Raw genomic sequence first — 26200 nt, 5'->3', positions numbered from 1 at the left:
TTGGAAAAAGAAATGGTTGCCAAAATGATCAATGCTCACTTTGCAAAAAAATCACTATCAGGAAAGGTCCTCTGAATACATCTGTTTTTTCCAATTATGATCTCATAAGCACCTCTCCCTGTATTTGGGAAACTTGAAATGGACAGTAACTGGGTTTCCTGAAAACACATTGCTGATTTCAGTCCAGATGCTTTTCATTCAAAGCTGTACTATATATTTCTGTTCTGCCTTGCACATTTTCCTGTACAATTTTAACTAAAAACACACAATGGGAATAGACAGCTGTTAGAATCTCCTGCACATATTACACCTACTCCTCAGCCTCTAATTTATATAGCCAAACAACCCCAGCAACGGAAAGTTTTCCAAAGCACTGGACTTTTTAAAAAATCATGCTTTAACTTAAATGGTTTCCCCCCCTTTCAACAAAAGAACATTTTACTCTTCCTCCACTCCTCCTTAATTTAAACCAACATGTTTCCAATGAATTTAATTAAAAGAATATGGATTCTTAACCATTTCCAACTCAGATGCTGTGACTGTTCTTTATGAAAAGTCAATTCTGAGTCTACTAGGATATTAATTCAAGTATAAAAAGCATCTAACACAGACTAGGCCTAGATTTAGATTCAAATTTACTTCAATGTGGGATAGCACAGCTCATTTTTCGTTACTAGGCATAATAGCCTGCTAAGGAACTGGGTGCTGAGTCAGTTATATGTCGTTTAGGAGGTAGATGTGGCATTACTTCCTCCATGAAAGAAAGAGTTGAGGAAAGAGGACTGATCGTTTGGATTACTGCTACAGAAAGGAGGGATAGGACACTTGGTGGCAAAGTGAGATCTTTCTGGTTAGCAATACTGACTTTATTTCGCTTTTACTACTACTACTATTCTGATAGCAACGCATACAGTTCTTCCACTAGGTGACCACAATTACTGCAAATATTTATATTTGTAAATTTCCCATTATCTTGCTGAACATAAACTCAGTACAATGCAAAGCACCATCAGTAAATCATGTAAGGCCCAGAGCTGGAGCAGCACACTGCTATTCTGAATCTCCCAAAGCCTAGATTTTAGTCCACTCCTTTACAGTACAAGACTTATAAAGTCAATCATTTCCAACCTGATACAAATAAGTAGGTTCCAATTGTTTGTCAAACAAGTACAAATTTAGTAAAGACTGGATACAATAATTCTCCAAAGGTTTAGGATATTTGGTTCAGAGCTCATGCCTGATTTAGATATGCAAGTATCCTGATACTATGCAAGTATTCTTCATAATCAACACATATGCAGCATTTCTGGAAGCTGTATGTCATATATAATTACCAATAATAATATTCATCCTGAGCAGAAGTGGCAATCACCTGTTAACATTAAATTCTTTATACAATAAAATAAAAAACATATACAAACCAACATGACAGTATTTTCTTTTCAATTCCTCTTTTACAGAAAGAATCTTGTAGGTACCACACCTGTGAACTCAAAATATCACATCAAACAATACATTTCTGGAAGTGTCCAACCACTGTTTCCTTTATTTAGAAAAGCAACAATGTCATTCGAATTGACTTCAAACTGCTCTACATGTATGTCTTTGGTACCTGTAGTGTTAGTTTCTCTAACAAGGCTGAATTCCAAACCAGACTTTTCTAACACTCTAATGATACAGAAGAATTCACCATGCCTTTGCCACTGTTAACAATCTTGCAGACATTAGTTTCTTTCTTAAGTTTCTTAAAATAAGTTTTCATTGTTCCCATCAAAACCAAAACAGTGCCAGTTTTGGATCATTACATGTTGGCTGAAAAGTTTTTTTGTTGACAGTTCATCAACAGCCAACTAAAAAAAAGAAAGAAACCCACTACATCACATTTCCAAGTCATTCAGACAATGACCTGAAAGTAACACAATCATAACAATTCTTCTAATTACATCTGATGAGCTTCCCAATTCATCCTCAAATCTATCATTTTCTAACAGAGATGCTATATCAGCTAAAAGACAGGAGCTCTATTGATAATAATGAGCAGTACTAGAGAAATCTGGCTTGCCTTCCTAAATTCCATCCCAAGTCCACAGCTCAAGCAGAATCACAGATCAGTATGTGAACAGCTACATGAAAATACAGGAAGTTTCTTAAAGCAATTACATAACAAATGTGCACTTAAGCTGGCAGTCCGAAAGGAAATTACACCACGGGATAATAAAACAATCCGAAACAAATAAAAATAATGGCACCCTCATGTCTATTGTTCTTCAAGGCAAAATATATCTGCCAGTGGCTAAACAACAAAGCACTTCCACAAGTGAGCAGATGTGTATCAATCAATCAATCAATCAATCAATCAATCAATCACTAACCTTCTAAACTAGGTGCTATTGAAACTGACAATTACTGTTTTGCACTCATGCTTTGGGGCCATTATTATAAATCTTCTAAACTCTATCTTCTAATCTAAACAATACATTGAGCACAAAATTATTTGGGCACATTTCCAGTTTGCAAAGGCATGTGCCTGTTTTCTGTTATTTTTTTAGAATATAAATATGAAAAAATGGCATCCAATGAAGTGCTGAGCATATACACCCTATCAAGTGTCCCTAATTATGGAATACTAACTCCTCCAAGATCTCTCCTCTGCACTGATTAGTTAGGTCAACCAGGCCACCACATTTGGCCAACAAAATATTTTTGACTAAGCCACACTCACCAGCAAAATAGGACATGCAAGGGAAAGAGAGAAAATGCAATGCAGCTGTGCAAAGAGCTGGATCAGCTCCACCACTGCTCTTATACCTTATATTTGGCTGAAAAATGGTAGGCCAACAACAATACCTGCAAAAAACTATGAGACAAAGGGAAAGAGAAGAGGAAAACTGTCTCCCATAGGAGTATACAGAGAACTACTACCACTTCTTCCAGCTATTGTTGAGCAGGACACAGCTGAGAGAAAAGAGGAAAGCTGATTCCAACTAAGTTAGAATCAATTTGGCCATGTTTGCATGAAAGCCAAACCATGACTTTGTGCAAATGCACAAATATGCTGGCTGCCAGGAAGATCACAGTTGCTCTGCTCCTCTTTTAGCAAGCTCATTCATACTATCCCAGTAAGCTTACTATGATGTGAGAACAGGGCCTTTGTCTTCGCTCCCAGTTATACCTGGTCTGCAGCATGTCAAGGAGATCAGTATCACAGCAAACTGTACCACAGACTGCAAGCATTTGTCTTCCTCCATTCCCACCTGCACTAATCCCAGAATAATAATACTGAGCGAGTAACTGCTGGGAGAAACAAGGAGTGGCTGGAAGGCCTGCCTGCTAGCCACAGATGCTGCTGCAGGTAAAGACAGCCACAGAGGTATGGCCTGGGCCTGGACAACTAGCTTCAAGAAATGAAATTAGAAGCAAGAAGGGCTTGGCTTGTTTCTCCATTCATCCGACCCCATCAAACTGGACAGCCACTTAGCTAGGCATTTAATAGTAGTCACCACTGTAATGTAGCACTTACTGAGATGTTTCTTCATTTATTGGATGGAGGATTTCCATCCAAACACCAATCAGTCTCCTCTGCATTTGTAGGTCAAAGTACACACTACACAATATCACACATAAATATTCAGTACAGGTAAACTGTGATCAAATCGTTTTACAATCAGTTTTGAATATGGAATGAAACTTTCCCTTCAGAATAATCAATTTAAGAGCTAGTCTTTTCTTCTTCTCTTCAAGGGCACACAAGTGCTATGCACCGATTTCTCTGAAGTAGTATAAGTTCCTAATTAGCAAAAGACACATCTCCCCACCCCCACCCCATAAAATGAGAAACCTAAAGCATTTTAAATGGGCCTTGAAACTGCTTGATAATGTAGCTGCATCTGTATTCATGCAAATTATAGCAATTTCAGTTCATCTTTCTATATACTACTACAAGTTACTTATGGTACGAACACTTTATATTTTTAATTTAACTGGCCTCTTTTATGTCAGACATAAATAATAGATGTACTAATTTCACACATTCTGATTTTTATATAGACAATGGAAACCACGACACAATGCTGCAATAGATACCAGCAAATGAATGATTACTGAGTTTCCAACTCTTATTTTGATGGAAGATTTACTTAGCGACCATTGGCTTCCACTGAAGAGTAGGAGCATTTTCCCTCATAAACCAGATCATCTCTGTGCCTAATCCTGCAACCAAGTTGTAATTTGCAATTGCAGTAAAGCCTGTGTTGCGTAGTACAATACTGTATTACAGCCAGCTGTCAAGGAAAAGCCCTTCACAGAATTACCTAGGAAAAGAGAAAATGTCTTGACCACATGCTGAAGAGACAAAGACTTGTCCAATTCTCGGATAAAGGAAAACATAACAGAATGGTTTTTTTCTGATTAAGGTAGATGAAGTAGATGTCATTAACAGAATAATCATTCTGCCTTATGCTTCCCAAAGCTCACAAAACAGTGTTTTGCCATATATTTTAGCTCTGCTTATTGTGCAATCCTATATATGTCTATTCAGACATTCTAGAACAGATCTAATTTATATCAGTGCTGGACAGAAGAATTCTCAAAGAATGTAAGAAAAGCCCTGCTGGATAAAGTCAAAGGCCCATCTAGTCTAGCATCCTTTCTTACAGTGGCTAGTTAGAGATGTAGGGGAAGTCCACAAGCAAGACCCGAGTACAAAGGTGCTCTCCCCAGTTGTGATACTCAGCAACTGGTATTCAAAGGCATTTTGCCTCCAACAGTGGACGTAGAACATAGCAAAAAATAAATGGATGTATCTACATAGCTATTCAAATGCCATACATTCTGGGATGATTTGCCACCAACATAGGAATGAGACTTTCAGTTGAAGCTTCTGAGTTTCCTTGACAGGCAGCCCCATATACAGTACAGGGTTATGTTAATGGTGGCAACAGCAGTTCCCTCCCACCTTTTAACCTTTTACCAACCTGTCTTCTCCCTCCATAGCTCAGGTGTTCCTTGGGTGTTTTGCGGATTTCTTGTGCTTATTTATTTAAGAACTTTGTCCCTTACAAGTTGTTACACTAATAGCACTTCTGCAGCCAGCCAGCAATAGAGAGCAGAGAAAAACAGGAACTTTAAGAAGGCGAGCAGCAACTGCAGGCGGAAATAACTGGAAATAGTGGGGAATGGTATGTACTGAATTCTTAAATAGACAGATGTATGCCTGGCAAGTATGTTTACTGTTTGTGGGTGTTGTATGTATGGCAAATGCATGTGTGGCAAGTGTCATTTAAAAATATAACAACAAAAGACAAGAAAATAAATAATAAAATAGTAGATGTGGATTGAAGTGATATTTATTTACATGCTAGACCACTTAACAGGATTAGATGGATTTTTTTGCCATTTTCAGTTTTGCAGGTTACATACCACTTGACTCACTAGTGCTGAATGGCAATACCTTCAACTACAGCACATTTTAGTCTATTTTTGGACCATCAGCTTTGAAAGCCTCAGCATCTCCTGGAGAAAATGGATGTTTGAAGATTAAACCCATATTACTTGTTTATAGAAATGTTGTAAAATTGATGTTCAGGATCTTGGAGACAAATGGAACAGAGTTAGATGTTTTCCAATCGACGGAAAGTTGCTATAGCATCAATATGTGGTATTTGTTTAGATTTAAAATTGAGATTGATTCAATGAAAAAAGGAAGTCTGTATATGGAACTCCCCAGCACCTTTATAAGGAAGGGGTTGATTAGTCCAGAAAGATGTTGGCAACATAACGCTGAAAACCCTCTTTGAGGCATACAATGTGGGCATGTCCTGTGGTCTTTTTTTATTATCAGAAATTACTACTCATATCAACTTTGTTTTGGAAAAAAAACATTGATATTTGTGAGTGTTCACAAACTTGCCTTTAGAGGATGTGGAGGTAGTTACCAGAGAGAGGGTCTTTTATGTGGTGATAGTGATATTTCTTCTATTGGTAAATTTGGCTATAGTCCTGTAACTGTTTTTGTCTGCTGTTTTTAATATTTTGAACATGGTTTACTATACTTGTGGTGTTGAATTTTCTTTCTCTAAACTAGCTTGGGGTTTATTTTAGAGGAAAGGCAGGATATAGGCTTCCCAAATAAATGAGTGTTGTACATTTTTCCTAGTGGGGCAATAGAGCTTCCAGGGTGTTCAAGGGCTGAGGTTCAGCCTATGCACTAATGTAAATTGTAATGCACAAAGGAACAAAGATATTATGTTAACACATGACTAGCCCTTGCATACTAGTTTTATTAACTCAATAGCAGCTGCAGGAATCCCCAATCCTATTCTGGACCAAAGGTGGGTGAGGGGGCTCCAACCATTTGTCCTCAACACAGTCCTGATCTGGATTGCACACACACACAGCCCAGAGACTGCCAATGTTCTAGGAGAAAATAACAACTGCAACTCTCCCCCACTCAATCCAGATTGGAACAGTGGTGGGGACAAATGGTTGAAGTTTCCTCATGTTCCAGCCCCAGCCAGGATCACCACACATCTTATTTGTTTAGTAAAGAAAAAAAATGTGTGATAATGCTGTCTCGATCCTAAGAGAAACAGTGTGTTGCAGTGGCTTAAGTGCAGGATCTGGGAGGCCTGGGTTCAAATCCCCAATGGGTGACAGTCATTATATTTCAGCCTAACTGACCTCACAGGGTTGTTGCAAGAAAAAATACTAAGGGGGAGAATACCATGTACTCTCCCAGGAGCTCCTTGGAAGAATGGTGGAATAAACAAGACTAAATAGTAAGATAGGAATTGGATCGAAAGTTGGTAGCTGAAAGTCTGTGTCATGGCAGACCCTTTTGGCAAATATTTAGCAAAAGCTGTTTGAAAGGCAGCACAGTACTAATAAATCAATGTTCTTTGCACCTTTTTGAAGAAAAACCTACCACAGCTAAAAATCCAGCACAGCTCTCTTCCAAAGTTTCAGATCAGGAATACCTGAACTAACAACCCTAGATCAATACAGATCTAGGCAGAATCAGAGAAAAAGAAGTTATTATACCATTATAAGCATTTATGAGCAGTTCGTTTATAACCTATTCATTGCTTAAGAACTTAATCTTCAAATCAGTTTATTTGGCTTAGACAGTTAAAGGGGTGCCAGCTCTTACATGTGACAAAGGATCTGTTGTCCCAGTCTCAAGGATCCGGTGCTCATCTACAGCTGGATGAACTGAAGTTCAGTGTGAAATTAGCCTTTTTCTGTTAAGGCAGCCCCTTAGCAAAGCAGCAACCTTACTGAATCATATGAAATAGGAATTCATTCTATGGATGATTTCAGCTCCAGCTGACTTCACTGAAGCAGCCCACACTGACCTAGAAATGGACAGGAGAATTTCCAACCAATACTTATGCCCGTATCTGGCACAGTTCCATCCTCTTTAGAACTCAGAACTAGTTAATGCATGGTGGCTTTCTCCTGCATGGAGTAACTAACAATGTAAACCATCACTTAAGACTTATCAGAAAAACCTTATTTGTGTCAAATATATACATTGCGTAAATAATATTGGCATTATATTATTGATTCATGTTCTTGCAGCAAAACTTAAGCTCTACCACATACATAACAGTGGTTCTGTTTCATTGCCACACTTGTTAGGTCTGTATGGAAATTATCATGTATGAAGCATCTATCAGTAACACCAGCTATGTACACTTAGCACTTAACTCTGACTCCAGTGCACTTCCACTACTGGCATTTGAAGCCATGTCCACATGACATCAGCCACAATCCATATGTAGTTTCTTGAGAAACACTGCTATTTCATGCATTTTCCCTCAAATCAGCTTTCATCTGATTTGAAAACGTAATCCACAATCATTTCAAAATTAAGGTGAAGTATGTACATTTACTTGCACAGATGACAGCTCCATGAGCAGAAGCTCAGGGTGAGTGGGTTGTAAGGTAAAGGTACCCCTGCCCGTACGGGCCAGTCTTGACAGACTCTAGGGTTGTGCGCTCATCTCACTCTAGAAGCCGGGAGCCAGTGCTGTCCGCAGACACTTCCGGGTCACGTGGGCAGCGTGACAAGCTGCATCTGGCGAGCCAGCGCAGCACGCAGAACGCCGTTTACCTTCCCGCTGGTAAGCAGTCCCTATTTATCTACTTGCACCCAGGGGTGCTTTCGAACTGCTAGGTTGGCAGGCGCTGGGACCGAACGACGGGAGCGCACCCCACCGTGGGGATTCGAACCGCCGACCATGCAATCGGCAAGTCCTAGGCGCTGAGGTTTTACCCACAGCGCCACCCGCGTCCCTTAAGTGGGTTGTAGGCTTGAGGAAAACAAACAGGTAATGTGCATTGGGTGAAGACATCCTTGCCCCCTCTCTGGTGTGCACAGCAACTTGGCAAATGTGACTTAAAACACAGCAGGGAGGATGGGGACTACAACTTTGCTGCATTTTAAGCCACTAATGTGTGCATAGTCTTAAAGGAGTAGGTATCACTCACCAGTCACCTGTATACTAGCCAAGGCTACAAACAAAACATGAGCTCAAGGAAACATACTGACTGAAATCAGAAAAACGCACCCCTGATTTCAGGTACCAACTTTTGTTGGTGTCAGCTCAGAGAAGATTTCCTGAAATATAACTGGGATGGGGTTAGAAGACAGGACACTTATTTTTAGTAGTTCTCAGGTATTTTTCCTGTTTTGCAGTAGGTAAGACCAACGGAATATAAAGGCTATTTATAAATGACTTGGAAATTCTTGGATCCCAAAAGAATGCTTAAAGGTAAAGGGACTCCTGACTATTAGGTCCAGTCGTGGCCAACTCTGGGGTTGCGGCGCTCATCTCACTTTATTGGCCGAGGGAGCCGGCGTACAGCTTCCGGGTCATGTGACCAGCATGACTAAGCCACTTCTGGCGAACCAGAGCAGCGCACGGAAACGCTGTTTACCTTCCTGCCGGAACGGTACCTATTTATCTACTTGCACTTTGACGTGCTTTCAAACTGCTAGGTTGGCAGGAGCAGGGACTGAGCAATGGGAGCTCACCCTGTTGCGGGGATTCGAACCACCGACCTTCTGATTGGCAAGTCCTAGGCTCTGTGGTTTAACCCACAGCACCACCTGCGTCCCTAAAAAAAGAATGCTTAGGCCACTTTTAAAACCTAAAAGTGTAACCTCTAACAAAAGAGTTCTTACTTCTATGATGCAATATTTAAGGTGTTCCTGTTTTATTCAGCTGCTCCTTATAAGGTCAAACTTTTGAAAGTCAAGCCATTTAAATTAAGTTCCAAGTTCATCCTTTTTATGAAGAAAATGGGGAGGACTGAGTTTAAAGTAACCAATCCTGGCATAAGTTGACTGCATTCTCTCCTGATTGGCTTACTTGACCATTCTTGGAACATAGGACATAGAGCTTTTAAGTTAATAACTTTAAAAATGCTGACACTCGACTTGTGCAGTACAGGCTGATGGCAAAGAAAAGCTGTCTCTCCCTTTTTCTCTTGAAAAGAAACAGAAAAAAGTTGTAGAGCCTCCTCTTGGTTAACCACAACCTCTGTGAGCAATAAAGAAGATTCAGCATATATACAGAGCAGAATGAGCAACTGATTCATTCACAGGGATGGTGAATAATAATTAGAATGTGGTCACGTGACCTCTACAATTAAGATCCAGGCACCACTAAGAGTATGTAGAGTTGTTTCTTACATCCCTAAACCCTGATATCTTACCAGAATTACTCCTAGCTGCAAGGGCTTATCGGGAACGTCAGGGAACACATGGCATAAGTGTTGAAAAGATGCCTCATCTACACATTATTTAGTTGCTAAGTTTATTTTTCAGGAGGAAGGGGGGGCGCTAGGGGCCTCTCTCTCTTAGTAACCGTCTTAACAGCCATCATCAACTTCGGAACAGGCCGTAAAAATGTACGGCCAAGTAGGATTCGTGCCGTTTTGTTTTAACTTCTGTTGAATTTTAACCGCTTCGCAGCTTGACGAGGGCGAGATGTTCGAAAGATGCTTCGGACGTTTCTCAGGAGGGCAGATCACGCACAAGCCCAGAAGTAAGTAGTTTTGCCTCGTGTCAGCCCAGCTGCCGAAGGCTGGGATTCGGGGGCGCTTTACTCGCGAGTAAACAGGTTCCACAAAGAGCCGTCGACACGAACACACACATTACACACCCCTCCAGATCAGGCTACGGGTCTCCCTCGCCCTCATCGCCTCATCTTTTGTTTCCCATCTCAGAGATGCCACCCACCGACACCCCCCACCCCTTTCCGCGGTCCCCTTGCCTCCTCTCTGACCCTTGAGGGACTCCCCAACCCTCCCCCCTTACCTTGTAATCCTCGTAGTCGAGGTTTTGCAGGCGCTCCTTGCCGGAGCGGGCCCGGATTTCGACGCTGCGGGCCGGGGCTTCGTCCGGGGGCGCGTCGGGCTCCGGCGGGGGCTGCTGGGGCTCCTGCTGCCGCGACGGGGCTCTCCGGGCCCCTCTCTGCCCGACGCTGAGCGCCGCGAAGTCGAGCGTCTTGCTCTCGAAGGCGCCCTCCACGCTGCAGAACATCCCGCCATACTTCTGGCGGGGCACTTGGTCGGCGGTGCCCGGGCGCGCCAGGTACACGGGCAGCTCCTCATCCTCCTCCTGCTGGTGAGGCTCCCCTCGCTCCCGGCCTCTCCGCCTGCCGCTCGAGGTCATGGCCGCCGCAGGCAAGGCAGCGCCAAACAACGCTCGGGAGCCCAAGCCGCCGCCGCCGCCGGGTGGCAAGTCGAGCCCCTTTCGCCTGCCTGCGAGGAAGGAGAAGGAGGCGGGAAGGGGGGAGAGCGCGCCTCAGCCGGCTCCTCTGCCGCAGCCGCCGCGCCTCAGCTCAAGCGCGGAGTGACTGGCTGACGGGGAGAGAGGGAGAAAGAGCGCCTGATGGGAGGGAGGGAGAGAGGGAGGCGGCGGCGGCGGCAGGGCTGCCCGGCCGGCCACGAGGACTTCTCCTCACACGACGAGCACCGGCCGCCGCTGCCGTGAGGGGGAAACGGCGCCCGCTCTTCTTAGGCTGCGCTTGTGTAACGTCAACGGCGGGCACCTGAAGCGCCCGGCGCCGAAGCCCTCAGGCAGCAGCGGCTCGCCTCCATCCTCGCGACGTCCCTGACAGGACGGCCTACTTTTTTTTAATCTGTGTCCCTTATTCGCAGTAGTTTGTTGGGGGAGGGGAGGGGGGAAACATGCCAGGAAAGAAACTTCACCGGCTGAACTCCTGCTTGTCACACAACTGCTAAGGGGTGGGGTTGGGAGAGGGAGAAGTGCCAATTTGAATAAAATATTTGAGGGGCGGGGAAAGAAAAATAGGTCACATGATGCGGTGCACACACCCTAGTTGAATGGCAATGCCCATCAACTTGGGGGGCTGGCCCTCTCAAATATTTTAGGGGGCGCCAAAGGGAACTCTGCCCCCAGGAGTTGGCTCCTAGCCTGAGAGGTTCCTTATGCCCCCCTACATCAGGTGTGTGGGGGGTATCTGTGGTCCTTGAGATGTTGCTGAACTACAATTTCCATCATCTCTGGCCATTGGTGAGAGGTTCCTTATCTGGACCTCCTGTGTTTTTAATAGGAATTGGACTCGCAGAACGGAAGAAGGCATTTGGTGGTTTATCAAATGTATGCCCAAACCTCTTTCCCCAGGTTACTTCTACTGTGCACAACATGCATAAACGTAAGAAACATAACAAATATAAGTCTTAACATGCGGAATGCTGCCAAAAATGGCAGTTGGTGTCAAATAGGACTTTAGCAAGTGGGGCTTGCTAAAAAACGACCTTCCAAGGCATTTGTAGCAGCCAGGTGGGCCAAATTAGGCCCATGGGCCGGAGGTTCCCCTATGGTGCTCACAACCAGTGACATCCTACCCTATTGTGACAATAGGTGGAATCCCCATGCCTTCCAACAACCACATTGTGGGCATAAGTTCAGCAGGTGCCATTTTTCCTGGCATGGAGATGCAGGGATGGGGGCCACTGCACCAAATGAATTTCTGTACGCCATGTAGATATTAAAGTTACAGGAAGATTGCAATCGAAAGGTAGCAAGTTTGGGAGTATTTCATTTCTAAAATAAAACATGGATACCTCTCCTCCTAAATCCCAGATGTATGGAAGCTGAGTGCAGTTATTTAGTAACGTAAGGAAAATGTTCCATGCTCATGTTCTAAATTATTATTATTTATTACATTTGGATACCATCTTTTATCTGTAAATCTCTGGGCAGTTCCCAACACAAAACTACAATATAAAAAAACCACAAAATACATAATAAAAACAAAAACAACCCAATAAACACCTCTTCCACAACACATTCAAAAGAGATTGGATGACAATCAGCCCAAGGCCTGGTTGAAGGCGAACATTTTTGTCAGGCACCTAAAGGCAATGTAAGAGAGAGCATTCCACAACTGGGGAGCCACTGCAGAAAAGGCCAATTCTTGTTTTGCCTCATCATCATTACTCCCCGAGGCCAGGAACTGGAACTGATAATAGTTTCTAGCTAGGGTTGCCATATGTCCTCTTTTTCCAGGACACATTCTCTTTTTCATGATGAGAGTCATAGAGATCCATAGTTAAAAGTATAAGTTGGCAAATGTGTCTTCTTTTTTGCTCTTCAAAATATGGCAACCCTATCTAGCTCAAGAGAGCATAATGAAGGAACATAATGTTATGCAGAATTTCACTTTTATCCATGAAAGTTTAAGGCATGTAAGACTGCTCGGGACTGAGGCCTCTTTTTTCTTCCAAACTGAAGTTTATTTTCTAACAGAAGCCATGATTTTATATTTCCACACGCATCTATAATCACAAGACTTATAGCTAAATTAAATCATATCTCTCCCTAAATAAAGACGTTGAAGTAAAGGCATGATGGTACAGCATGCATTCAGAATCTCACTGAGGTCAACATTAGGCACATAGATAATAACACATTTGCTTAGTGAAAACTATAGCTTACCAGAGGCTCACTTATAATTTGTAGAGTTGCTTCTGTTAAGAATTGCATGAGAGGCAGAAATCAACAGATGTATCTTTTTCCATCCATCTATCCATGCCAGGAAGGACTTTATGTACTGATTTCTGCCTGCCTAGAGTAACTTAAGGTAAGGGAAACTCTTTTCCATAAAAGAACAGTAGTTCTAAATACCTCAAGGCCCACCTCTCACAATGTGAACAAACCCAGATCCTGCGCTCCTTATCTGAGGCCCTTCTTTGTGTGCCTTCTCCACAAGAGGTGTGCAGGGTGGCAACACAAGAACAGTCCTTTTGTGCGGTTACTTCCCATTTGTGGAATGCTGTCCCCAGGCAGGTGTGCCTGGCACCATCATTATATATCTTTAGATACCAGGCCTTTGGCTTTTAACTATCTGTGGCTTTTAAAAGTGATTGGGATGTGTTTAATGCTTTTATCTTTTCCCTTGGTTTTAATGTATCTATGTGAGATTTATTGTATGTTTGTTTGGTTGTAAGTTGTTTTAGGTTGCCCCAGGCAAGATAAAGCAACTGATAAATTAAATTATATATATATATATATATATATATGCTTTCGTAGATTTTCACGGGTACAGGAATGCAGGTTTTGGTGTCCTCGGGTGTCTTCCCGTGTAAAAGTTGGGGTGTCTAGGCGACGTTTCGACGAGGTCTCACTCGTCATCTTCAGGCTGGTGCTTTCGGCTTCTTGTTACTGGAACAGAGCAGGATCTCAGTGTTTGAGTTCCTATAAATACTGTTGAGGGGGTGTGGTGTATAGCCTCCAATGTTCTGGGCAGAGAGGAAGTTCCCAGGCTAGTGTGCCTTTTCTTCTTTTGTTCCTTAATTACTTGAGGGATATCTTGAGTGATTTCTTGAGTGATATCCTGAGTACCACTTAGGTGGGTCATTAGGTGTGGATTAGTTGCTAAAGTCTTTGTGTCTTGACCTCTTGAACAGCCACGTACATTGGACAAACAAACAGACGAATAAATGCACGTATCGCAGAACACAAGAATGCCGTCAAAAAAGAAGAAAAAACTTCCTCTCTTTTCCAACACATGAAAGAAACAGGACACGAAATTAATTTTGCAGATTCCAAATTGCTCTTTAACATGGAACATCACCACAAGAGAATAATCATGGAAGCCATCGAGATAGAGAAACACCCTCACAACATGAACAAGCGTGACGACACATCCCGCTTGCCAGACATCTGGAAATTAGCCCTCCCCACAAAAACTGACACCAGATCCAGAGGCACACAGAACGCTATCACCAATCAACCACACCAGACCCAAACCCAGACCCTCTCCACAGATAAATTACAGACACCATCCAGTAGCCAAACCATGGTGGCACCTCCGGATGCTGCACCCCCCTGCAATCCCTACACAGATCTGGCTGACACAGGCCACAAAACCACAGCTCGCCCCTATACACGAAGCCAAGCCAGAGCACAACTAAGTGCAGTACAGCCATCTTCTCAGAAAAACTCTTCACAAAGTTCAAGAGGTCAAGACACAAAGACTTTAGCAACTAATCCACACCTAATGACCCACCTAAGTGGTACTCAGGATATCACTCAAGAAATCACTCAAGATATCCCTCAAGTAATTAAGGAACAAAAGAAGAAAAGGCACACTAGCCTGGGAACTTCCTCTCTGCCCAGAACATTGGAGGCTATACACCACACCCCCTCAACAGTATTTATAGGAACTCAAACACTGAGATCCTGCTCTGTTCCAGTAACAAGAAGCCGAAAGCACCAGCCTGAAGATGACGAGTGAGACCTCGTCGAAACGTCGCCTAGACACCCCAACTTTTACACGGGAAGACACCCGAGGACACCAAAACCTGCATATATATATATATATATATATGCTTTCGTAGATTTTCACGGGTACAGGAATGCAGGTTTTGGTGTCCTCGGGTGTCTTCCCGTGTAAAAGTTGGGGTGTCTAGGCGACGTTTCGACGAGGTCTCACTCGTCATCTTCAGGCTGGTGCTTTCTTCTATATATATATATATGAAAGAATGAATAAAGGCAACTTCACATAAAGCAGAAAATAGCAACACACATAATCATATTTACTTGCCATTTATTTTTTGCCTGCAAACTCTATATTGATATATATGCACAGGTAGAGTTGTGTGATACAGTTTGTTTATGAGACTATTTGTTTTGACTGCTTGATGACCAAGTTTGCTTTTTGTGGTATGGTTTAGTATAAATGTTGAAGTGCATCATGACAACAGGCTTCAAAGCTCTGTGTTGCTAAGTCCTTTCCCCCCCCCCCCACATTGTGCAAGTCTTTAAGGTTCCACCGTGCCCCTCGTTGTTTTTGCTAAAACGAACTGACATGGCTATGCTTCTGGAAAATGTGCAGGCTTGATTACTGTAAACCAAAGTGTGACAGCTACAAGTTTCATGAATTCCCAACAAGCTGCTGCTCTAAAGTAAAAAATAAGGATTCATCTGAGACAGTAAGTTGCAGACGCACAAAAATGTTGGCAAGCTAGGAAACTGCAAATCCTGCTCCACAGCAAAGCATTCCTTAAATGTGTGACAAGGTAAAAGGAGTGAAATGATGAATCTGCACATCTCGCATGAAGTATTCACTAAAAGAGATTTTATTGGTCCCAAATGTATGTTAAAATCAAAGATAACTCTGGACTGCTTACCATTGTTATTTTCATGATGACTCCATTTTAAGTTGTAGTAATTCTTCCTTGTGAAAGATATAATGCTGATCTTGAACTCACAGTCTAATCAGTGTTACAAGAACCCAAAGAATGTAGTCTTCAACACCGATTAAGTTTCTACAACTGTCAAAGCCACTACTTGTGGAGGGTGTGTGCGTTTGTGTGATTACATTATAATGCATAATACTGTACATATTATTACACTTATTCAATTACCATAGTCACTCGAGTCTAGTGCGCCATCGAATCTAATGCACACCTCAATTTTCATAACTTTGAAACAAAACAAAAAAATTATTTGCTGGTGAACGTAAATGCGCCATTGAATCTAATACGCACCTTAATTTTTGCAATGTAATTTTTGCAATGTAACAAAAAAAGTGAGCATTAAATTCGAGTAAATACGGTATTAATGATATACTTTTGCTCCTATTTAAGGGCTTCTTTAAAACAATTCAATGTCACATTTACTCTTACTGTTATTCAGAAAGCAACTGTATACCAAGAGATTAGGCATCATCTTTCAGTGGTCTCTGAATCTGTTGCATACATTTAATCATAATCATAAGAGTTAGTAGGTAGAGCAGAATAGGGTTCATATGATTTTTATTAAGTGGTCATGAGAACACCATAGTCACTGTCAAAATAGCATCTTTACCATGCAGTCACTGACTACACCACAAAGGTCCTGGATTGCAATTTATTGATAGGGAATTAAGGATTATGGATCTCTTGTGGAAAAACAAATAAATGGGATTTCAGTGTATCAGGAGAAAGCTGCTAGAATCACACAGAGAGCTGCCCTGTGTGGTGAGCAAGTGACCTGCCAAATGGCAGATTTCAGTGAGGTACCCTCTGGTCCTGTACTGAGTCTCCCCACTCAGGCTAGCCATTGGATGCTTCTGGACAGGAGAGAAAATTGGATTCCTGCTTGAGGAATGAAGTCTTTCCTCAGCAGGATGTTATTGTATTCCTTAGCCCTGTCTCCCAGTTTGTCCTTTGCTTCTGCACCGTAGTTGGTCTTTTAGTTCCTGCTAACTCTTTATTTCTCTTTACTCCTAGCTTCTGACATGTCCCACAACTCTTAGTTCCTAGCTCACTTCAGATGGTTGCCCATACTAACAGATTCCTCTGTTCGGTATGTAAGTAGGTGAAGAAAGGGTAGTGTAAATGAATCTGGGCGTGCCCAAAGGTAGAATCCATTTATACAGCCACAAGCATCCTGTTTAATGTTAGACACCACTGTAAAAACCATGGGAGTCTGCTGTGTGCACAGCTCAGTTTGCGGTGTTTTTCTTTCTGTGCACAGTTATGTGAATTGTCCCTTATGAATGTTTGCATGAAAATATTTATTTATTATATACAGGGTGGCCCAAAAGTAGGTATACTGCTTTAGAATCCAGTTTCTTTGTTCTTGACTCAAGTTCTCATCATTCGCAATATCAGTAAAGAAAAATAATCCATTGATTGATTGAATGTATAGCTACTTTTGGGTCACCCTTTATTATATCACATACTTACACAGTCCAGAACTGACCAGATCTATAACTTCAGCTAGAAAGCAGCAGACCACTCACAGGGCTCTGACTGCTATCAGTTTTTTGTGTTTTTTCTCAAGATCTGCTGACTAGACTTTCATTGACTAGACTCAATGACTGTGCAACATAACACAACAGCCATTCTCAGAGATAATTGTCAGCATGTCTGGTTCCCTCTGCTACCATCTCTGACTTATTCTCATGACTGAAGTCATCTGTGAAGCTGATGTCAGAAGCCACAATGAGTTTTGTTTAAGAAAAGTCTATCAGTGATTAGTAAGATTCGCAGGAGAAAACTCTCAAAACAATAAATTCTTCCTCTCATACACACCACTGTCTGTATAACGGACTCCAAAACCAACAATGGTCTGTGGGTAAGGAAAATAATGGAATGGAATGGAATGGAAACAAATGATCACTAAATGAGCCCTGATTTTCACCACCCACTGCATAGTAGAGATTCAGGCATGTTTTTGTTTTTTTTACTCTTTAAACAGTTTTTGCATTTCACAATACAAAGGGCTATTTTCCATTTCACACTTAAAATAGCAAATGTTGGGTAAAAAAACCCAAGACTCTGTGGACTTAGGCAAAATAGTACTTTTAGGAACATCTTCTGGAGAAAGGTAGGTCTGAATGGTGCAAGGAACAGACTAGGAGGCAAGTTTAGGGGAGCAGCAAATTTCCCCTTTTCCCTTTGTACAAGCCACCCAGGGAAGTTAGAAGTAGCTGCTGTCTGGATTTCCTGCACAAAGTGATATTGCCGCCAAACTAGATATGATGATTGTTACACAGTTTGCTCATACACTGTTGAGGTTTCTTGTTTCTTGTTTGTTTGTTGGGGTGGGGAGAAGCTGGATCAGGACCGTAGCATGCAGAGGAGAGAGCTTTAACACTTCCCCCCTCCATATATCCTGATTGAACTCTCTCACTCTGTGCCCCCTGACTATCCACAAAGTTCCCACTCCAGAGCCCTCTGTAGCACAACCCCACCACCTTGGTTGTGGTATCTCATGAGAATGGCAGATCAGGTACACACTACTGCAAAGAGGAAAGAAGGGAGCATCATATTGAGGTTGGGGGTGGGGGTGGGAGAGGAAGTTGATTAAGCAGCAAAATATCAAGGATTGGCGCTGATAGACTTTCAAATAGCAGCATCTTAACCAGACAGCCATGCAAGAGCAGCTAATGGCTCTGTCTCAAAACCTCATTATTCTGTTGCATTACTTAAATGGATGACAAATCTCCAAGTGACTCCTTTTACAGTATTATCGTCTGAAATATTAATAATGTCAAAGCTGTGTGTGCTACTTGACAGTACCAAGCACAATCCAATTAGAAGATACAAATATTTCCCAGCATTAGCCTCATTTCCAAATGGCTTAGAAATTGTCCATAACTACTCAGTATTAGGAGAGAGCAAAAAAGAAAAGGAGGGGTGTGCCATTAAGCATGGGTCAGTAAGTAGAAATGCTCATGTTCAGTGTTAGAAAGAAAAGGGTGGAATACTTTAATAGTACTGAGGTGAAGCAGGGGCGACCATGGCTGGAATGAGGAATTATAAAACAGTTGCCTATCAAGCATAATGTAACTGTGTGTACTATATATTTCAGAATAAGAATCCTGGAAATGGAGAACTAATCAGGGCAGGATGCAGCCAAATACTGTATGATTAATTTTAAAATGAACAGCCAAAGTCTTGACAACCTGGAAAAGAAGTAAAATTGTCCCAAATGCAAAATGACTACACTTATTCCAGAGTCAACACTAAAAAAAGGGATAACTACACATAAGGCTTTCCCCATAAAATATGTTGTTGTTGTTGTTGTTGTTGTTGTTGTTGTTGTTGTTGTTATACCCACCCAGTCTGGGCAGTTTACAGCATATATGAAATATATATTTCATATTTTTTTCCTCCTAAAAAAATGTTTAGGGGTACTCTCATTTTGACTCAAGAAAATCACAAGGAAAATAAATGAAGCCACCATCGGAGGTGGTAACAATGAAACTGACCAGTCACCGTGCTAGTTTCCAACTCCTACTTCACACATTAAATGCTCGCTTCCGTCTGAGACTCAGGAAACACCATGACAGGAAATGAGGCCACCATCGGGGGTAGCGACGGAACTGACGATTCACCATGTTAGAGAAGAAACTTAAAAATATATATATTTTAGTTTCTTCTCCTGTTAGATTCACAAAATGGTTAGGGGTATGCATACCCCTGTGTCCCCCCAGAAAAAAGCACTGTATGAAAGCATAGTAAAACATCAAATATTAAAAACTTCCTGGTACAGGGCTGCCTTCAGATGTCTTCTTTATGTAGTTATCTCCTTGACATCTGAAGGGAGGGAGTTCCACAGGGAGGGTGCCACAACCGAGAAGGCCAAACAGAAGAATTCAGCTGCCTTCTGTACTTTTGTTGTCATGCGCTGCAACCTTTAATGCATACACTCCAACATTTCTCTGATGAAAATAGAGACATCTTAACGAAAAGTAAGACATTCTTTGATCAAATCAGAAACTGGGATGGCTTCAGTAAATCCAGGACTGTCTCTGGAAAATAGGGACACTTGGAGGGTCTGTTACTGATGACAAGTGAGCATGTTTGGGATTTTCCAAACCCTTCAGGAGAAAGCCATAGTCACATTTAAATTTCTCGTTTAGTTTCTGAGACTTAACATACAATACTTTGAACTCCTGCCCTATAATGTCATATTCTTCATTCAGCAACCCAATTCTTTTTCATGTCAGATTGCTTTACAGAAAAGTAAACTAATTTTTAAAATACTTACAGAAATGACAGAAATACTATTTCAGCATCAGACACTTGGAAATGCTAAGAAGCTCCCAAGTGCTTTGCCAAGCAATTTGTACGAACAACTATGAATGAAGCAGAATTGTCCAGCCTTCTTCAAAATATCCTTTAAGCAAATCCCTTTTCACAGGCGGATTAGTTAATGAAATGAGACATAACCACTCCACATGGTATGGTGTTCTATAATTTTTTGACTCCTAGAATTCATTGTGCATTTTCTTTGTTGCTTGTTGTGGGTCTGCTAGCTAGGTTTTGTGAAAATTGAGAATAATTGTTAACTAAATTGTCTTTATGAACATGTCATGGGGGAAAAAACACTTGATTTTCACCATAATTTTTAGTATATGTAATTGTGGGAAACATTTCTTACATTTTGCTATTATGCAAATGACAGAAACCAAGTTACTAATAGCAAATTCCTGTTGGTTTACTACTCTGTCTGTATGTCCCCTACCAAGGCAAGACGGAATGCCACAACATATTTTCTGGTGTTTTGTCTAATTTCAGCGTCTCCCAAAAATGATTCGTAGATGATTCATCAAAACATGTGTTATCAAACACCTCTTTATTTTTAGTAGACCTCTTTTTCCAAACTCTCTACAGTAAGCCAAACTGTGTGATAAAAACTGAATGGAGATCTGGAGGAAAGTGGAAACACTGCAATTATCAGCTTCCTCTTTACGTGCAATGTGGCTTTTCTAACAACTGGAAACCTTGGTGTTATCAGGAAATTAGGGCCCAGTTTTCCAGAGTGTGTAATTTTTTAAAAGGTCTTTTCTATACAGTGGTACCTTGGGTTACATACAATTCAGGATACATACGCTTCAGGTTACAGACTCCACTAACCCAGAAATAGTACCTCGGGTTAAGAACTTTGCTTCAGGATGAGAACAGAAATCATGCTCCATCAGCGTGGCGGCAGCGGGAGGCCCCATTAGCTAAAGTGGTACCTCAGGTTAAGAACAGTTTCAGGTTAAGAACGGACCTCTGGAACGAATTAAGTACTTAACCTGAGGTACCACTGTAAAGGGATTAGTAGAAGGCAGCCTTGGGCATCAGTTAGCAGTACAGAGTCTCAAGCAGAGATGTGCTTTCCCAAGCCCACATGTTCCCAGCATGTTCACACTCCTGTCTCAGTGACGTCTACTCCATCTCCACAGAATGGAAGATGGCAGGATACCCAAGGGTGTAATCTACGGGGAGCCAGCTTCAGGCACCAGACCCATTGGCAGACCAACTCTGCATTGCAAAGATGTCTGCAAGAGTGATATGAAAGGTGGCAACATTAACCCCACCATGTGGGAGTCCCTTGCAGTCAACTGCAGCACTTGCAGACAAACAATCAGGTTGTGTATCCACAGCAGTGACCAGAGGAGGAATGACCGTTGGGAAGAGCGCAGAGAGAAGAAACGCCATGGTGCATCTGTAACAGCCCAACTGGACACCTTTATCTGCCCCAGCTGCAACAAAACACGTCTCTCCCTTATCAGTCTCTACAGCCACAGCAGGTGCTGTAACTCTCCAGCGGTTTGACTTCACCCCTGAAGGTGCATTCTCCAACAGTTTAAGACAGGTGGAGAACCTCAGACCCAAATGTGGCCCTCCAGGATTCTCTCTCTGGCCCATGGAACTCTCCCCAGACCACACCCCTCACTGCCCTTCTTTTGCACCACAAGTGTTTTTGGCTGGCTGCAATGTGCCCTTGAACTTTGGCAAACTCTTGTTTGTCTAGATGGGAGACTGCAGTATATATTAGTGTGTGCAGACTAGCCTGCACAAAGGTAAAATTTATATCACTCTCAAAAGGTGGCCCAGAAGGGAATCTGGTCCTCATGCTGAAAAAGGTTCTTCACTGATACTTTACATTTTTAACAAAAAAAAAAACCAACACTGATTCCTCTTCAAGCAGCAGTAATAAGCAACCCACTGATGCCCAGTAGGAATGCCCAGGGCCATTGTAAGGCAAGGTGGGGAGGGATAACTGCTTCGTGTCCGCTGATGCATTTTTAACTTTACAAAGAATGCACATTCAGCTTGTCTTAACATATAAGACATAACTGAGTTGTGTTAAGTGATTCTGACTTTGCATTTTTGCTTAAGAACTTGAAAAGTGTTTTGCATTATCACTTTATCTCCAACTATGCCAGCATTTTTTGCACGCAGACCCCAGCAGAGGGAAGGTGCCATGATCTACCTCCTACCCACTACCTTTAGCCTAGTGCTGTCAACTCTGACTCACAAAGGCCTTTCTCAGCCCTGCTTTGAAATCCTCTAACGGGAGATGCCTGAGTTTGGACTTTAGGATTTTTTGCATTCAAAGCACTTACTCTACCACTGAACTATAGACCATCCTCAGCAACACAGATCTCAGCTGATATTTCAACTCTAAAGTGCTTCTACGGTGCAGTGATTAAAAAAAAAATATTAGTAGCATCCCTCCCTCAGATGTGGGTCACCTCAGTTGAAACCAATGGAGCACTGTGGTATAATAAATCTAGTTTTTATTCTTGCTCTATTTTACATTGGGCATGAGAGTTATTTATAGACACCGAGGGACAATTTTCCCTATCCCTGAGTCTTTATGTTTCTGGATTGTCTCATGTGGGTCAAATGATTTAGGTGCTTGGAGAATAAAATATTTTGGTGATTACACACAAACAGCTGCTTTCAGGGCCATGACCACAACATTCCTCTTAATGTTTGTCTTTAAGTCAGTTACATCCTGTCTCATACCAGCTGCACTTTATCTTTGTTCCCAAAGAAGAAGAAGAAAGCTAACATCAGGTAAACACTGTTGCTCAGTATTTGTTTTCCAAACACTTTTGCTCCGCACTCCACACCATTTTAAGGGATGGAGTGCATTTGTGTCCCAAGAAGTTTAGGATGGTGCATGTGGTTCTCCCCCGAGAGGTGGGTTAGACTGAGAGTTCAGGACTGTCCCAGAGTCACTCAGTAAGCTTCATGCCGGATCAGGGATTTGAACTTCAGTCTTCACAGCCCTAGGCCATTGCTGTATCTTAGGCTTCTCCAGCCTGGGCCTTCCAGCTGTTTTGGACCAGAACATCCATCAATCCCAGCCAGCATAGCTGGAGTGCACTACAGTGGTACCTTGGGTTAAGAACTTAATTCGTTCTGGAGGTCCATTCTTAACCTGAAACTGTTCTTAACCTGAGGTACCACTTTAGCTAATGGTGCCTCCCGCTGCTGCCAAGCCACCACCACATGATTTCTGTTCTCATCCTGAAGCAAAGTTCTTAACCCGAGGTACTATTTCTGGGTTAGCAGAGTCTGTAACCTGAAGCATCTGTAACCTGAAGCGTCTGTAACCCGAGGTACAACTGTAGTTAGAAAAAAACTGCTCTAACTGCCACACCATGATTTTTGTCTCATCCTTTCACAATTATCTTGAATATATGAACTCCTTGGAAGAAGGCAGATAACACAAATGAAATAAGGAATAATACCAAGGAAATAACTGTCTGCCCGCACACACATACATACTCCTTGTTCATCCCAAACCAACCATCTGAAAGTCAAGTCCTTAGGAGGAAATTCCTCTTTTCTCTGCTATCACCACATCAGTGGGAAATGATATTAAAATGGTTTTCTGGTGGATCTGGAGACAGCACCCTTTCGTAATTGTACACAGAAGACAAGTAATGAGGGACTAACCCGATTGGCATAGCTGATATATAGCTAGCACCATAGATCATCTATTGAAAATGCAATAAAGGGAAATTACAATGGGAAGGACACTGTAATTATATATTTCCTCTTCTAAGAAAGTAGGCCTGGCAGAAGGGCAGCCCTCGGCATTTTGCACAGCTAGGAATAATGTTAACAATAACTCAGAATTGTTAAGGCTGAAAGTGAGCAGAGTTTTTCTTTACATTGCTATGTCTCCTGCACTACTTTCAATGGTTGTCCCACATAGCCAAAACAGGATGTGCTGCACTGTTGTGTCTTCATGTTGCATCTTCAAAGCAAGAAATCTCCACTGGTACATTGGGAAAGTGCTTTGAATCCTGATCCTATGCTCTGCACCAATGGGATTCACCCTAGAAAGAGCTTTATGAAGCGACCAAACACAGGCAGTCTCCAGAATCTGTTTGGCCTTTTGTAAAGAGTCTGCCAGCGGTTAATCTGATGCATGACTCATCTCTCCAAGCAATGGCAGCAATTCTGTCGTGGTCCACCCAAGCAAATATATTTATTTTGTCACTTAAAGGCTTAACTTGGCAAAGAATTCAAAGGCATTTCAGTGTCTTGATCCCAGCTGGTCGTGGATCGCCAGGTTAAAGCAATGAGCTTTAATCTTAGGTTAGCATATGCTTCTTCAGAGCCAATATTACATTCCTAAGAAATTATAGTTATTTTTATTATTGTACTCTATATAAATAGCTTGTTGCATTTGCATTCATTTCATGCTTGAGGAAAGCAATACCACGCAGTGACTGCATGAATGATTGGGGGCTGTACCACCACCATGGAGGCCCCCGTTGCACCCATTTTAAGTACAGCAGAGGAGATGCTCCTGTCAGTGTAATCTCCAATGGTTGCCACCACACAAGGGTGCATATAAGCCTATTAGGAACTTCAAGAAGTAAAAACAAAACCCAGCAAACAGAATTAAAATGTCTTCCCAGAGGTCTATTAGAAGACTTCCTTGTTTGCTTTACAAGTTCTCACTACAAATTGTGTAACACCACGAACATAGCTAGTGCTATGACCTTCTAACATAGCTAGGTTATGACCTTCAGTGGCCAGACTGGGATTTAGGTTTACGACTGGCATTTCTGAAGACCTGCCTCCTCCTATATGAAATTGTTTATCCACTGAAGTCATCGGTGCAAGCCCTGCTCCAAGTCCTCCCATTTCAGAAGCAAAGTATGTGGTGAAGGACCCTTGCATTTGCAGTCTTTGGAACACCCACTGCAGAAAAACTGAGTCAGTGCCATCTTTTACACATCAAGGCATTTTCCTGATGGCTGCTCACTGTTAGTTGCCCTGCTTCTCAGACTTAGTTTTTTATGTGTTTGGGCATATGGTTGGGTTTTTGTTTCCATATTTCCATGTATTAGCTGATTTCTAAAAATAATCGTCTGATCTTAAATAAGCCATCCTGGGCACTAAAAGATGGGAAGGCAGATATGAATGTTTGAAATAATAAATACTTGTGATTATGTTATATCCTGCCTTTCTTCCATGGAACTTAAGATGACATGCACAAGATTCCCAGCTGGTCTCCTGTCTTCTACAGGATGTGTCTTCAGGTCATGATACACCTGCGGTAATGTGTCAGGAGCATATGGATCTGCCTTCTGCCAGATCCATCTCGCTCAGTATTTGTCCATTTGGTCAAATGGGTAGCTCAGTTGGTTAGAGCATGGTGCTGATAACAACAAGGCTGCAGGTTCCATCCATGTAAGGGAAAGCTGTATATTCCTGCATTGCAGAGGTTTGGACTAGATTATTCTCAGGGTCCCTTCCAACTCCATGATTCCATAATTCTATGATTTAGCTCTCCAGGTCAGAAATATTTCTTATCATATCACCATCCTTTTTAGATGAGATGCTAGGAACTGAACCATGTGCTCTACTGATGATCAGTTATAAGGCCAGAGTACCTCCAACCTGACCAGGAGAAATGCGTTGTGTATGAAACAGCAGAATCCACCTCAGTAAGACAAGGGATCTTATCCACACAATTTCCAAGTTGTTGGTTTTTCCCCCCAATACAAGTTTCATGATCTGCTTCCCTTCCAACCCAAAATTTGTATTCACCTCTCTCCTCAAATTAGCATCTGCTTGTCCCATGCAAAGCCCTGGAGTAGAAACTGTCTGTTATGCTCAGAAAGTGACTCTGTCTTACATTAAGGAAAAATATTAAGCGTAAAATAAGTAAATATTTTATTTAGGCTAGCATTATAAACTGGAGGGTTTTTACAGGGAACAACGAGGCTTTAAATACCAGGATGCAAACCATTTATTTCCATTGAAGGCATGAAAAACAAAGCTGATCCCACTTTCATTGTTTGACAGTTTGTTTCTAAAAGCAGATTTCTAAGTATCTCAGCCTCTGGGATGGAGGAGAGTCGTATGTTCAGCATTTGGAGTTTATTTTTTAATGCTTTGCACTTGAAAGAAGAGACAT

The 26200-nt window shown here is 42.0% G+C and overlaps 1 protein-coding gene and 1 long non-coding RNA gene across 5 annotated transcripts in view; one reads left to right on the top strand and one right to left on the bottom strand.

Annotated features, from left to right (window-relative positions):
• The window catches only part of DPYSL3 (dihydropyrimidinase like 3), a 57058-nt gene extending 45842 nt beyond the window's left edge, over positions 1-11216 (bottom strand). The window contains exon 1 of one of the 2 annotated variants that reach the window (XM_081900115.1): positions 10325-11216. In XM_081900115.1, the coding sequence (XP_081756241.1) occupies positions 10325-10681 (357 nt within the window). In that variant the 5' untranslated portion in view covers positions 10682-11216. The remainder of the gene's footprint in view (positions 1-10324) is intronic. The other variant, XM_081900116.1, reaches the window with a different exon arrangement.
• Positions 9975-25302, top strand: LOC309363733. Of its 3 annotated transcripts, none has more exons than XR_014165556.1 (4): positions 9975-10052; positions 12998-13118; positions 15298-15471; positions 25264-25302. It is a non-coding gene; the product is annotated as an uncharacterized lncRNA (long non-coding RNA). The 3 variants fall into 3 exon arrangements; XR_014165558.1 differs by lacking the exon at positions 12998-13118 and adding an exon at positions 11586-11687 and having other exon boundaries at positions 9989-10052; XR_014165557.1 differs by lacking the exon at positions 12998-13118 and having other exon boundaries at positions 9981-10052.
• The last annotated feature ends 898 nt before the right edge of the window (positions 25303-26200 follow it).

Source organism: Podarcis melisellensis (assembly GCF_964234715.1).
Source record: "Podarcis melisellensis genome assembly, chromosome: 2".
NCBI classification, from domain to species: Eukaryota; Metazoa; Chordata; class Lepidosauria; order Squamata; family Lacertidae; genus Podarcis; species Podarcis melisellensis.
The sequence above is the reverse complement of the archived record's forward strand: the minus strand, read 5'-3'. Positions and strand labels throughout refer to the sequence as shown.